The sequence below is a fragment of the Hyperolius riggenbachi genome, chromosome 12 (genome assembly GCF_040937935.1).
Source record: "Hyperolius riggenbachi isolate aHypRig1 chromosome 12, aHypRig1.pri, whole genome shotgun sequence".
Taxonomy (NCBI): Eukaryota; Metazoa; Chordata; class Amphibia; order Anura; family Hyperoliidae; genus Hyperolius; species Hyperolius riggenbachi.
Genome location: NC_090657.1, coordinates 199,257,665 through 199,272,176, shown reverse-complemented (window position 1 = coordinate 199,272,176; position 14,512 = coordinate 199,257,665). Strand labels below are relative to the sequence as shown.

Genomic DNA, 14,512 nt, shown 5'->3' with positions numbered 1-14,512 from the left:
AACTACTGCACCTGCGCAGTACAGCCCGGAGGACGTCCGATGACGTCAGCGCGCCGGCGTGGGACGCAGAAGTGCTGGGCCTTGGAGCGCAGAAGAGCCCGACCTGGCAGTCGGTCTGGCCAGGTCGGCCACCGGGAGCCTGCGGAGCGGCGGCGAGGGCACCTCCTGCCTGCCACGGGCTGGAGGAAGCCCCAGGTAAGTGGAAATTGATTTTTATTTTTTAACCACCCTCACTGAACCTTCCCTTTAAGGGACTGGTCACCACTTCACTCTACACACAGAGAACCAGGCTTCATTGTTTAGGACCAAGCTTAGGCTCTGACACATAGAAAACAAGTGTCCCATTCAACACAATGAGAATCGGGCAGTCTGATCTCCACTCCTATAAACAAACATCTGGTTTCTGTAGTTCTAGCCTCTCGTATAGACATATGCAGAACCACTCCTCTAAGAACATATTTAGTTGGTCTCAACTTCAACACATACCTGGTTGACAAGCTCAGGTATTCCCAAAGCTCGGTCTATCTCCTCCAGTCCATTAGGGTCTGTATTGCTCAGAAGGGTGTGCAATTGGTCCAGAAGGGCAATCTCGTCTGTCTGACCCTCTACAGTTGATGGCGGGCAGAGAAGATCATCCAGGGGACTCCGTCCGAGCTGCCTGTAAGATTAAAAACATGAAAGGATTTATAGTAACCTGGTGACTGGATTGCATTGCATTGTGTACACCAGCCCATGCTAGACTTTGTATAACAGCTCACCGGCTCTGAGATCCACTGGGTCCCTGCTCCATACGCTCCATTCCCATCATACCATCTGGCCAGGATCCTGCAGGATTGGAAGGTGCTTGTTGACCATAAGGACTGGATCCCATCCCCATTGCCATTTCACTGGGCCCTACAAGTAAAAATGACATGAAATTAAGAGTTTGCCATCTCAGCTGATTGGCTTACTTAAACCTGAAATTTACACTTGGAAAGTGACATGGACTTTCTTCCATGGGGCACAAACAACCCACAAAGCCCACTGAAAAGCAGCAAGGTTTGGGGGATGATGAAGAAAATGATCAGTGCACACAAGCACTTTTACAGTGGCTGATGGGTACCAAAGGGAACCCAATACCTAAACCACAGCAGACAAGCATGTAGTGGGCTCTTTCCCTGTGACAGAGGGAATGAGTGATGGGCGGGGCAATAGATATACTGAGGGAAGAGAGAAAGCTAAGGTGAATTAGGCAGAGATGTAAGAAAAGGAACATTAGATTAGTAAGCAAGAAAAACAATGGCCTGCAGCAGTGAGGGCATCCAGCTGAAGCCAAGCTCAATGACCCAGAGCCAATAAATTCAGATTGGGGTGGATAATCAGTGAGCCTATATTTATTAATGGGAATGATCACCCAATCTAGATGGAGCTCCAATGATTATCTCGTCTTTAGAATTCAAAATCAATTCCTGTGAAGCACATATGAGCAATGTGGTTGTTTCCTTCCACAAACAAAATGCAATTAAAAATTATGGAGAGATACAACTGACACAATTTAAGGAGTTTCATGAAAAAAATAGAACAAGCTGGGCACGCACATCCAATGCAATAACTATTTATTATGTTCTTCAACAGTAAAAACCACAAATTGTTACAGGCTACAGTACCATTACCAGGAGAGGTACAAGCAGTGGGGACACTCTCCTGGTAACGGTACTGTAGCCTGTAAAAATTTGTTTTTTACTGTTGAAGAAGATAATAAATCGTAATGGATTGGATGTGTGTGCCCAGCTTTTTCTATTTTTTCATGAATGTCTGGATTGTATACCAGGGCTACAGCACTCCTGCAGTTGTTTTAGTCACGGTCCTGCGCACTGACAATGTTCTCACTACTCAGTTGATACAATTTAAGGAGTTTCTCCAGGGCCAAAGACCATTAGTTTGTATGTGAACCTGCACACTTAGCATAGAATACAGCTTTTTAGGTTCTATTTACTTTTCAGGAAACCAGACTGAATTCAACAAGCTGCCAACAAGCTCTTCTGAATAGATAAGAACTCTTGCTGTGCTGGATAACAGAAAGAGACTTTGAATAATTTCTTAGCAGAGATAGCACTGTATGTGTATATGTTTATCTTGCTCGGAGAAAATCTACAAATTCACTTATCCTTTAATTAACTGTGCTGTATTATGAAGGTGCTTTATAAATGCAGAGATACAATAATATATTTTACTGGTTTATTCCTTAGAGTAGGGCCAGATATAAGACACTTACTCATAGACATCATCTGCTGTTGCAGCACTGGCCGACTCCCTGGCATGCTGTTGGATCTAGTTGGGAGGCCAGGCATGCTCCCACTGATGGCAGACCTTGGCATAGCAGCACTGTATTCTGGCCCTTGTCTTCCCACGGGCCCCGAGCTAGACGGCTCCATCTGGTTTACAGCAGAGTTCTGCATCGCCCAATCCGAGCCGGGGCGCTGGTTCATTCCCCTGTTAGCTCCGTTTCCTGTAGAGGCCAGAAATACAGAGAACAAGTGGTTACAATATTGTAACAGAGCATAAAAACTATCTCCAGAAATCACACAACAATCTTCACAATCACAGTACCTGCGCTGCCACCTAGTGTCAGATTATGTGAATAGCAGCAGCATCACAGAGGCTACAACCAAGATAGAGAAACACAAACTCCAGATAATTACAGATTATGGGATACTGGACAGACTGTACACACGAAAGAGAGCTCATACCCAGCATTACAAAGTTATCCTGAGCGTCCATCATTCTTGGGCTTCCCATCATGCTTTGTTTTGGCATAATCGGAAAGTTATTAACATTTCGGATCGGTGGGGAGGAAGCGCCCAACATCGTGCTGTCCAATGACATGGCTCGATTAAATTGAGGTCGGTTCACCTGCACGTTCTGTGGACTCCTCATGCCTAGAGAACAGACAAAGTTTATAGAGGATACAGCCAAGTGGACCTGTCTGACCTGAAGTACAAACCATAAAATAGGTACATGAATATATGAGAAAGTAGACAGCAATAAAACAGTATATGGATAACACGCAGATGGGGAAAGTCATGGTGCCCTACGAGCTCCCATATTGAGTCCAGTGCAGTTTATATTACATCTACTGGGTCATTGACTTAAAGTGCTGCCGCCACTTTAGCAGTACTTGCATAGAATTAACACCCAGAAGGAGGTGACATGCAACAGAATGATTTTGACAGAATGACTACGTGCTGGTAAATGTGAAATGAAATTTGATGTTAGATGGAAGGTCATGCATCTGGGCTATGCTAACAGCATACCACCATATAAGCTAAATGGAATACAGCTAAGGACAGTGACTTGCAGGTACAGGTAAGTTAAAGAGGAACTTTATTGAATAGAGCTGATGAATAAAAGTGCTTATTTTAAACAATGATCAAAATTACTTAGCCAATGATTGACCAGTGTAGAATCTTGCCTCACACCCATTAACATTTTTATATATTTACTAGTGATGCTGGCATCTCTACTGCTGGCAAGATATATCATTAGGGGATTCCCCCCGTGTAGAGAGCAGAAACGCCAGTTGAACTCCCAGAGTATCTGTGTCAGAAGGCCACATTACATCATAGCCTAGGCCAGTGATCAGCAAACGTGGCTCCCCAGCTGTTAAGTAACTACAAGTCCCACAATGCATTGCAGGAGTCTGACAGCAACAGTCATGATTCATAAAGGCAAATGCATTGTGGGACTTGTAGTTCCTTAAAGTGAACCTAAAGCCTGATAAAAAAAATGATTAACTCACCTGGGGCTTCCCTCAGCCCCCTGCAGCCAATCGGTGCCCTCGCAGCTCCGCTCCGATGCCTCTGGACCCGCCGGCGACGACTTCCGGTTTGGCCGTCACCGGCCGACAGGCATGGGAACGTGAGTGATTGTTCACGTTCCCAGCCTGTATATCGCCCCCTATGCTGCTATTGCGGCCAGGAAGTCGTCGCCGGCGGGTCCAGAGGCATCGGAGCGGAGCTGCGAGGGCACCGACCGGCTGCAGGGGGCTGAGGGAAGCCCCAGGTTTTTTTTAACAGGCTTTAGGTTCACTTTAACAGCTGGAGAGCCAAGCTTGCAGATCACTGGCCTAGGTTAAACATCACTGGGAGGGCAGAGATACATACCAATATTTTTTTTAAAAAATTGAACACACACAATACACACACACACACACACACACACACACACACACACACACACACACACACGTTAGATAGATAGAATATGTTTTCGGCTAGGAGTAGTTATAGGTCCTCTTTAAGCAACAGTATTCAATGTCCAGCAACATCAAAAGACAATAACATTTTTGGGATGCATAAAGGGAACATAAAGACACCTATCGCTAGTATACTACTGTCCCTATATGAATGATTTAGGGCCACATGTGGAACATGGATTACAGCACAAGTAAAGAATTGGAGTGTTAATGTGGATACAAAAGCAGCCTACTAATTTAAGAAGAAGGGCAGGCTAGAGAAATCAGCTATAAAAAGAGACATCTTGGAAATGATCTAGTATTTTTTTAACCACAGAAAAGTTTATTCATACAAAAGGTTGTACATGTGTAATTTTGAAATTATCTTGTTAAAGTGGATCCGAGATGAACTTTTACACATTGCATAATTGTGTGCCTTTCCTATAGTTTATAGGGCATTCCTCAAGCCAAATTCTTTTTTGTTTTTGTTTTAATACTCTAATTCCCTATAAACTAAAGAAGCCACAGGTTTTCAGAGAGCCAAGGCACTTTCAGACAGCAGCTGGGCAGGAGGACGGTGAGGTTTTACTAGCTAGAGATTTCAGAGGCAGAGGGAAGTAGGGAGGAGGAGGGGGGATTAGGTTTTTTGCTCAAGATGCAGATAAGCCTGCTTCTGTGTAATGTTTACAAAGAACATGGCTGCTGTCACTGTATCACAGGAAGAAATAATCATGTTCTATGAAAGCTGTTTGCAGCTAGATTTGCTGTGTAAACTATCTAAACTATAGATCAGATAGACAAGTTACTTGTTATACTTATGGTGGCCATACATGATACAATAAAAACGTTTGATTATCCCGTTTATTCGATCTAAATGATCGAATCGAACGAAAGTTGAAAAATTTTTTTCAAGAAATTCGAACGATTATCCCGTTTTTTCGAGAAAAATCAGATCGGACATGCTGGAAAAATCTTTATATTCGATGTTACGGAATAATCGCACTAAATTATGTAATCGAAAAAGAAAAGAAAAATTGTACCATGTATGGGCACCTTTAGTTTTTCATCTCGGATCCGCTTTAACACATGTAAATACATCCAAGGGGAGTATGAAAGCCATTTGTATTTTTTTTATCTCTAGTTCTCTGCAAAGCAAACAAAGAGAACCTGCGCAAGGAGGAATAGAGTTTTTATTTTTATACAACCAGCATGAAATCTATTGAAAATCGGTGCAGCCGCCTCCACCTGCCAGGCTCCTCAGGTCTCACCCATGTAATATGTAATCCCTGTATCAATTGATTTTGGCTGGAAAATAATCAGAAGTACAATCGATCTCTGGCAGACTATCATTATAATTGAATCTGCCGAATAGCAATGGCACAACCAAGTAATGTATGGGTACTGTATGAAATACCCTTATCTGTTTATAGCTATGGTAACACACCTTAATGATCTGTACAGAATTTATAACTGGCCAATCTATGGTAAAAAAAGGAAAAGAAAGTAGGGCTGACAGGATAGCCACATCTCATCTATACAATAGCAGACCTCTTCAGCTATCCAGCAACTCTGATGCTCCAGGCCTACATGACCAGCTGCAACCCCTCTACATTCAATCAGAAGCCTTGTACCTACCCATGGGTGGTGTGTCTGGGAAAACTTGTGTCTTGGCTCCCATGTTTCCTGTACTGGAGCTCATGGGATAGAAGTCCGACCCAGCTAGGTCCCCAAGGATTGCGTCCAAGTTATCCAAATCCCTGGTCACCTGGAAGAGAGCATGAATCAGACACAAGACCTCCAGTAATGATAAACAAAAGTCCACAAACACCAACACAAAACTAGACAGTGAAATGAGAAAGACCATTCGAAAAAGCAAGAAAATCAATTCACAAGTCATTACTGCATCAATAGGCATGTAAACCTCAAATCGTAAAGGCATCTGTAGCAACATCAAAGCTATGCATATAATAAAAAATCTCATACAGGCTAAAGTATCATGCAGTTTCTTCACCAACATAAATCACACATTTTACCTACTGCCACAGCATAACATACGAGTTTAATCTACTGCACTCCCACAATGCAACAACTTCAACTATCCTAACTTAACAGTACATGAGCTTAAAGGGGAACTGAAGAGAGAGGTATATGGAGGCTGTCATGTTTATTTCCTTTTAGACAATACCAGTTGCCTGGCAGCACTGCTGATCCTCTGCCTCTAATACTATTAGCCATAGCCCCTAAACAAGCATGCAGCAGATCAGGTGTTTCAGTGGTTCAGACTTATAAGTCTGATCTGACAAGACTAGCTGCATGCTTGTTTCTGGTTTTAATCAGATACTACTGCAGAGAAATAGACCAGCAGGGCTGCCAGGCAACTGGTATTGATTAAAAGGAAATAAACATGATAGCCTCCATATATCTCTCTCTTCAGTTCCCCTTTAACTCAGTAGTACAATGCCATAGAAGTTTTACTTTTTGGACCCACATTGTGTAAGACTTACTGCATCACGCAGCTTCAAGCACACTTTAAGTCAAAGGTTTATGGAGGCCAACATATTTATTTCCTTTTAAACAATGCACTTTGCCTGGCTGTCCTGCTGATGCTCTACCTCCAATACTTTTTGCCATAGATACTGAACAATCATGCCAATCAGATGTTTCTGACTGAAGTCCAACCGCATTTGCTGCATTACTTGTTTCAGGGGTGCGATTCAGGCTCTACTAATGCCAAAAAGATCAGCAGGACAGCCAGGCAACTGGTATTGTTTTAAAGGACAACTGAGGTGACATGTGACATGATGAGATAGACATGTATATGTGCAGTGCCTAGCACACAAATAACTCTTTTTTTACTTTCTCTGGCTAAAAGAGATTAACATCAAGATATGCAAGTGACAGTTTTTGTCCGGGTCGGACTGGGTCAGACTATAGCATAACCCTTACTGATAAGTAATTACAGCCATAAAATACTTTCCTGGCAGAAAATGGCTTCTGAGAGCAGGAAAGAGATAAAGAGTCATAGATTTGAGCTCTAGCATACTTCAATGAAGGTGTCATTGCGCAGAGACAATGAAACAGTAAAAACTAGATTTAACCTCCCTAGCGTTCTGGACGAGCTCAGCTCGTCCAGCAAAAACTTGCTGAAAGTGTTTTGGACGAGCTGAGCTCGTCAATCCCGCCAGGGAGATTTCCTGTTTCTCTGCACCGCCCGCTGCAATTTTCCCTCATCAGAGGGATTCCCCAGGATGGCTGGATGCCTGACTGCACGCTGTGGGTAGCGATCTGTGCTACCCCCAGCATACAGAACAAGCATCCAGCCACCCTGGGGAATCCCTGTGCAGCTGGCGGGGCAGAGAATGTGCTGCGTGCAAGGATTCCCCCTATGTGTGCGGACGGGTGTCCACTCTGTGCAGGGGGATTCCCTATGCGGGCTGGTAGTGGCCGGCGGGGATCCCCTCTGTGCAGCAAGGGGGGGGGGGGTCCCGTTCTATGCTGGCTGGCAGGGCTGTGGAGTCGGAGTCGTGGAGTCGGGCAATTTTGGGTGCCTGGAGTCGGAGTCGGGAAAAAATGCACCGACTCCGACTCCTAATGAATTTGTAACTGTAATTAAAATAGAAAATATGATAAAATGTTCTATTTCTCAGATAATAGTCATTAAAAATAATGTATATATACAGTATATATACAGTAATAGCTGTGCTTAGTCCACAAAAATGAAATAAACCAATCAAAATTAGTTACTTGTGCTGCTTCAATAAAGCAGTCCCCGTATTTTTAAGGTCAGATATACATATCTGATTGTGACTGTATATATGATGTGTACACAGGAATCTCTTATATATACGAAATAACATCTATGCTGTAAGAATAAAGCCTGATGTGTAGCTGTGTCACTAATAGAGATGGTCAATGAGATGGAAATAATTCAGCATTGATGCTGGTTTATGCAAATGTATGCACTCCCTTTGCTGATGAAATCAAATAATTTGATATGTTGTTAAAATTTGGTGTAGTGACTGAAAATTAAAGGGTACCTGAGACGGATGAAAAGTAAAGTTTTATACATACCTGGGGCTTCCTCCAGCCCCCTTCAGGCTAATCAGTCCCTCGCTGTCCTCCACCACCCGGATCTTCTGCTATGAGTCCTGGTAATTCAGCCATTCAGCGCTGTCCGGCTGCATGCCGCTCCCACAGCCAGGAACATTCTGCACCTGCGCAATAGTGCTGCACAGGTGTAGTATGCTCCTGGTGGCGGAGTGTGTGCATGCGCACTACGCCCGACTGGCTCAAGTACCTGGACTCATAGCAGAAGATCCAGGTGGTGGAGGAGGACAACGAGGACTGGATTATCCTGAAGGCGGCTGGAGGAAGCCCCAGGTATGTATAAAACTTTAATTTCATCAGTCTCAGGTTTACTTTGTTACACAGTAGTACTATACTCTACATATGCACTCCCCACAGAGCTGCAGGGAATCCACTGAGAATGCTGTGCACATTGAACACAGAGGTGTTGTCTGTCACCCATAAACCTTGTTCAGATTGTGCATGAAGAATGTGTAATAGAGGAAGAATCTCCTCATTCCCCTGCAGAGTACCTGCACATCATTCTTACATGTACCCACACTTACATTGCCTAGGGCCTGATAGATGTTCTTTGTTCTGGTTTGTACCTTTTACAAGTACTCTTACCAAGGACTAGTTTTAGTCTAAAGGGAATAAATATAGTAGTCTACATATCCTTCTCACTTCAGTTGTCTTGTAAAATTCCTAAGCGTTGGCAGTTAAGAGACGAATTTCACGTTACATACTTTTAATCAACAAAATTGTAATATGCAAATTAGAGTAGTCGGAGTCGAGGAGTCGGTGGAATCCTAAACTGAGGAGTCGGAGTCGGTGGATTTTTGGACCGACTCCACAGCCCTGCTGGCTGGTAGTGGCAGGCGGGGACCCAACCTTCTGGGCGGGAGGGTGTCCTGGTCCTTTGCAGGCTGTAGGTGGCCGGCGGGGACCCCCCTTCTGGGCGGAGGGGGGGGGGGGGTGTCCCCGTCCTTTGCGGGCTGTTGGTGGCCTTTCCCTCCCCCCTCCCATCCCCCATGCAAGCACCCCCTTCCCCCTGAACCCCTTCCCTCGGTGTGAGTCCTGTTCTACTCACCAGGCTGTCTCCAGCGGCGCCAGCAGAATCCCTTCTTTCTCTAACGCCGCAGTCCCGGCCTGTGACGTTACTGCTACGAGGCTCAGTGACGTCACTGAGCCTCGTAGCGTTAATTACACAGAGCATGAGACTTCGGGGATGGAGGAAGAAGGGATTCTGCGCCGCCGCCGCTGGAGACAGCCTGGGTGAGTAGAACAGGACTCACACCGAGGGAAGGGGTTCAGGGGTTCAGGGGGGGCTTGCACGGGGGATGGGAAGAGGGAGGGAAAGGCCACCCACAGCCCGCAAATTACGGGGACACCACCCCCCCCCCCCGCCCAGAAGGGGGGTCCCCACCGGCCACTACCAGCCAGCATAGAATGGGGACACCCCACAGCCTGCAAAGGACAGGGCCCCCCTCCCTGCCCAGAAGGGGGGTCCCCAAAGGCCACCAACAGCCTGAAAAGAACAGGGACACCCCCCCCTTCTGGGGATCCCGACCAAATAAAAAAAAATGATTGCAAAAAAAAAAAAAAGTTTAAAATGATTGGAAATTAATTGAACCACTTCTTGCACGGAAATCCTGGGGAAATAGAACGCCAGGGAGGTTAAATCCTACTAATATTATAAATGGGAAAGTTCGGATGTGTGGATGTTACTCAATCACGCAAAAATAGCTGATCGGATTTGAATGAAATTTGGCACACATAGTACATTACCTGGAAGAACATATAGGATACTTTTTATTCTCATAACCAAGTAACGGGCGGAGACAAATCCAAATTTCAGTGGGAAAATGTAAACTGCAGCCATTCTTAATTTAATTGCTGCCATTCTTGCACTGTTAATGGCACAAGCCTCAAACCTGGTACAGTTGGTCATAGGGTGACTGTGGTTCAAATCAGAAAAAGCTAATCAGATGTGTTTCATGTCAATGCAAATTATTGATGCCAAAGACAGCAAAGCTCACAAACTAGGTCATTGAGTAATTGAGTAATTGTGTGTTAGGGCCTGAGCCCACTAACGCAGTTGTGTCACTTTTCAGAAACACATCAATGTTACAAATGCTGAAAAACGGACACAACTGTGTACAACTGTGTTAGTGGACTCAGGCCCTTAGGATTAGAAAAGGTGGGTGGAACAAAAACCAGCCTAAGACATACCCGGGCAACGCCGGGCCATCAGCTAGTATAAAATAAAACGGTGGGATATCTGAAAAAGTCATTTTTAGGTGAAGAAGGAGATACAATTGTTTTTCTCATCAGCTTATTTTTACCTCGGATGTCCTTTAAAGGAAATAAATATGGCAGCCTCTATATCCCCTTCACTTCAGGTGTCTTTTAAAGTGACACAGCAGGGACCACAAAATGGTAAGGCGCAGGTAATACAAAGGAGGGGAGGTACTTACTATCCCTGAGATTCTTCCTGGGATGCCCTCCAGCAAGTTTCACTCCAGGCCAGATGTAAAGCAGCCACAGTGCCAGCCTCCACACCTGAGTAACAGAATACTTACCCCCTTCCTCTTGCAGGCTCATAAGACTGTGTGGTGAGGCATGGTGGACTGGAGTTTTGACACTCATGTGAAGGAAGCTAGCTCAGTGTCTGCATGAGCTCCTTTCAGCCAGCCAGATGGTCAGAAAGGGGTTCAAGTTACCGAAGCGGATATAACCACAACATTAAAGAGGATCTCCAGCCTAAAGTAGCAGGCTACTTGTAAAAAAGTTAGTTACCTGCGCTGCCTTGTCCCACAAAGCCGTCCCGAAGACCCCGCATCACTACACTTCCGCCACTTGGCCGCGCCTCCCCTCTCTACCCAGAGAAAGACACCAAGATGTTTACTGCAGTAAATATGCTGGTGTTTTTCTACGGGGAGAGAGGGGAGCCATGCGCCAGAAGTCGGGCGATAAGGGGTCTCCGAGACGGCTTCATAGGACAAGGCAGCGCAGGTAACTATAACTTTCTTTTACAGATAGGCTGCTAGATTTTTACTTTAGGCAGGATAACTGTTTTAACAATTCCTTCTTTACCTGGGGCCACCTATGGATTTTATGACCACTACAGAGTCCCTTTGAGACAAAAACCCTCAGAAATGCAGACCAAAGGAAACAGAGGGAAAACTACAAATATTCAATAATGATAATATTCAAATACAAGGACTACGTTGTTCTCTTGTAGTGTGCAGTAAGCATCTTGTGACTTTCTGCACACAGCTGCAGTGTGTGGAGGGTTCCTGCATAGACTGGTACACAGTATGTAGAAATCTCTTATCTATGCATGTAGTATAAAAGTGATGTCATGTATGATCCCATATGACCTTGCTGAGCTGCACTGTAATGTCAGCCCTCTCCTTGTCTATGTAATGGAAACCTCTTTGATGTTCGCTGTACAAGTGTGTTTATACAGCAGAGCAATCAAAGCATGGCGGTGACTGTAGAACAAGTAACTGTCAGATAGCCAAGGTTCCACTACTGACAAATGCTTCAATGCAAATACTATATCAGCAAAAGTTCTAAGTGTTTATTCTCAGCTCCATGAGCCGGTGCAGTGGGACAGCATTGTTTTATGTAAATACAAAGAGCCCAAAGAGTTTTTTTTGTTTTTTTTTTACAAACTAAAAAGAGAATAGATGATGCCTAAAGTCATAGATCCACGTCTCCTTCAAAGCAAACTACAGCTCACTAGTGTTGTGAGTAGCTAATCGTAATCAAAATTGTAATTATATTCCGCCACATAACTCCACTACTTCCTCCTTCAAACCCAGAAGTAGTGGAGCTAGGTGGACCGCATCGCCTATAGGTGGTGGCATGGGTAAGTTAACAGTCCAAAGCCACCGTTTCGCTACTTGTAAGCACACAACACTACAGATCACTTCATATCACTTTAATAGAATTCCTTTAGTCATTACATAGACATGGGAGGTGGTGGGCTACAATCAGCACAAACAGTAATATCACTATGTTTGGTTAGAGATAGATTTCTGAACTTTTCTGCCGCTTTCCTTCTGAAGATAATTGCAATCATTTTTTTTCCTTCAGACAGCAACGTCACCCAGCCTCCATACAGCAGCACATGGACATGAAACGGATATGGTACTATCTTTGAAACAAAAGCAGCACAAATCTAATTTTTTGGCACAAACGTAGCACTAACCAAACACAGGAATTTTTATTTGTGCCACGCGTAGGTGGGGGGACTTCACGGCGTCCACTCTTTGCTGACTGATCATGCTTCTTAGTCTATGGTAGAGGGTAGTACAAAAAAGGATCCGCAAGCCAGAACAGGATGAGGTAAAAAAAAGGGCTGAAATGTTTATTAGAAAAATCCACAGACAAGGCAATAAAATCACAGGATCAACTAACGTGTATCGGGCCTACCATCTGCCCTTAGTCGTAGTTAAAAGTGAACCTGAACATGAGGAGAATTTATGTGAGGCCAGGGAAGAGAAGGCTCCACCCCCGGGGACACACAAACCGCCTGTTTAAAGAGACATACATCCCCAATGGATACAATGTAAAAATACAATAATAACATTGAAAATGAAATATAAAAGATGTAAAAATGTGTTATCACTGACAAACTGTAAAGTTGTATATGAATAGGAGAGGAGAGAGGACAACAGCAATTCACATAGATTGTTATCTAAATACAATAAATATGATTAAGGAGAGGAAAGAGAGGGGCTCAATATGTGTAAACCAAACTCAAGTCCCATCTCTTGTTTAAACCCTGTGGTGTACGGGTACCCAGCCTATGAATCCAACGCTTTAAAAGCATTCTCTGCAGATCACCTCCCCTAATTGGACAAACCACCCGTTACACCCCCTGAAAAGTAAAGGAAGAGAGATCTTTCTCATGTACTGTTTCAAAATGTTTAGAAACCGCAGACTTGCGAAAGGTGTTCCAATTTGTGCCACAGTAATGTTCAGCTACGCGGGCTCTAAGGTGACGAGTGGTACATCCCACATATTGTACACGACATGTCATGCAGGAGATAACATAAATCGTGTTTTTGGTATCGCAGTTTACATACTGTTTGATAGGAAAGCTTTTGTTGTGGGCAAAAGAAAAAATCGAGTTGCTTTTTTTGTGACACTGACAATAATTGCATGTGGTGAACCCGCAGGGATAGGAACCCACTGTAGCCAGCCAGGTTGGGGTACGGGAAGAGGAGGGGGACCGAAAAAGACTGGGTGAAAGGATGGACCCCAAAGTGCGGGCCCTTCTAGCAGAAAAACGGCATCCCCTGTCCAAAATGGTTTTTAGTTTTGTATCCGGATACAGCACAGGAATATATTTTTTAATAATGCTTGTAATTTTATTGAATTCAAGGCTGTAGCCGGTGACAAAAGTAACCCGATCATCTCCGGCCCCCCTCACAACCCTACTTCTCAGTAGATCTGAACGTGATCTATTTGTGCCCTTTTGGAGCCCCACGGCCAACTGTCTTCCAGTGTAGCCTCTTTGTTTAAGTCTGGTCTCCACCAGGTTGCACTCCTGTTTAAGATCAACTGGATCCGAACAGTTACGTGCAGCCCTGGTGAATTCCCCCGTGGGGATGGCATTTAGGGTGTGTCTGGGGTGACATGAGCTAGCAAGCAGGATGGAATTTCCCGCTGTGGGTTTCCGAAAGGTACGGGTGGTGACTGTGTGTAATGAGGGGTTTCCTGTGAGAGTAAGATCCAAAAAATCAATTCTGATCGGATCCGAGCTCATAGTGAAATTTAAATTCAGATCATTACTGTTAACATAGATTAGGAAATCACTCAGGAGAGCAGGGGGGCCACCCCACACCAAAAGTAGATCGTCAATGAACCTGCCATACCAAATGATATGGGAGGCATAGGGGTTGTCATCTCCAAAGATGCGGAGCTCCTCCCACCACCCCATATAGAGGTTCGCAAGGGAGGGGGAAAATTTGGCCCCCATAGAAGCTCCGCATCTCTGGAGATAAAACCCCGAATCAAACATAAAATAATTGTGCGTGAGGAGGTACCCCACCGCCCCCCTGAGGAAAACCTGTAAGGGTTCATCAAAGGAAGAGTATTTACGGAGATGAAAATCCATAGCTTCCAAAGCTAGGTCATGGGGAATGGATGAGTACAGTGATGTAACATCCAAAGTCACCCACAGGAACCCGTCGTCCCAAGAAAAACTATCAAGGCTTG

General features: G+C 44.5%; 1 protein-coding gene across 4 annotated transcripts in view; it reads right to left on the bottom strand.

Moving 5' to 3' along the window:
• NCOA3 (nuclear receptor coactivator 3) overlaps positions 1-14,512 on the bottom strand; it is a 447,618-nt gene that overhangs the window by 23,981 nt on the left and 409,125 nt on the right. For all 4 annotated transcript variants that reach the window (XM_068263089.1, XM_068263090.1, XM_068263091.1 and 1 more), the window contains 5 exons: positions 5,849-5,978; positions 2,730-2,918; positions 2,255-2,488; positions 759-894; positions 487-658 (listed from right to left, as the gene is read on the bottom strand). In XM_068263089.1, coding sequence (XP_068119190.1) covers positions 487-658; positions 759-894; positions 2,255-2,488; positions 2,730-2,918; positions 5,849-5,978 — 861 coding nt within the window. The remainder of the gene's footprint in view (positions 1-486; positions 659-758; positions 895-2,254; positions 2,489-2,729; positions 2,919-5,848; positions 5,979-14,512) is intronic.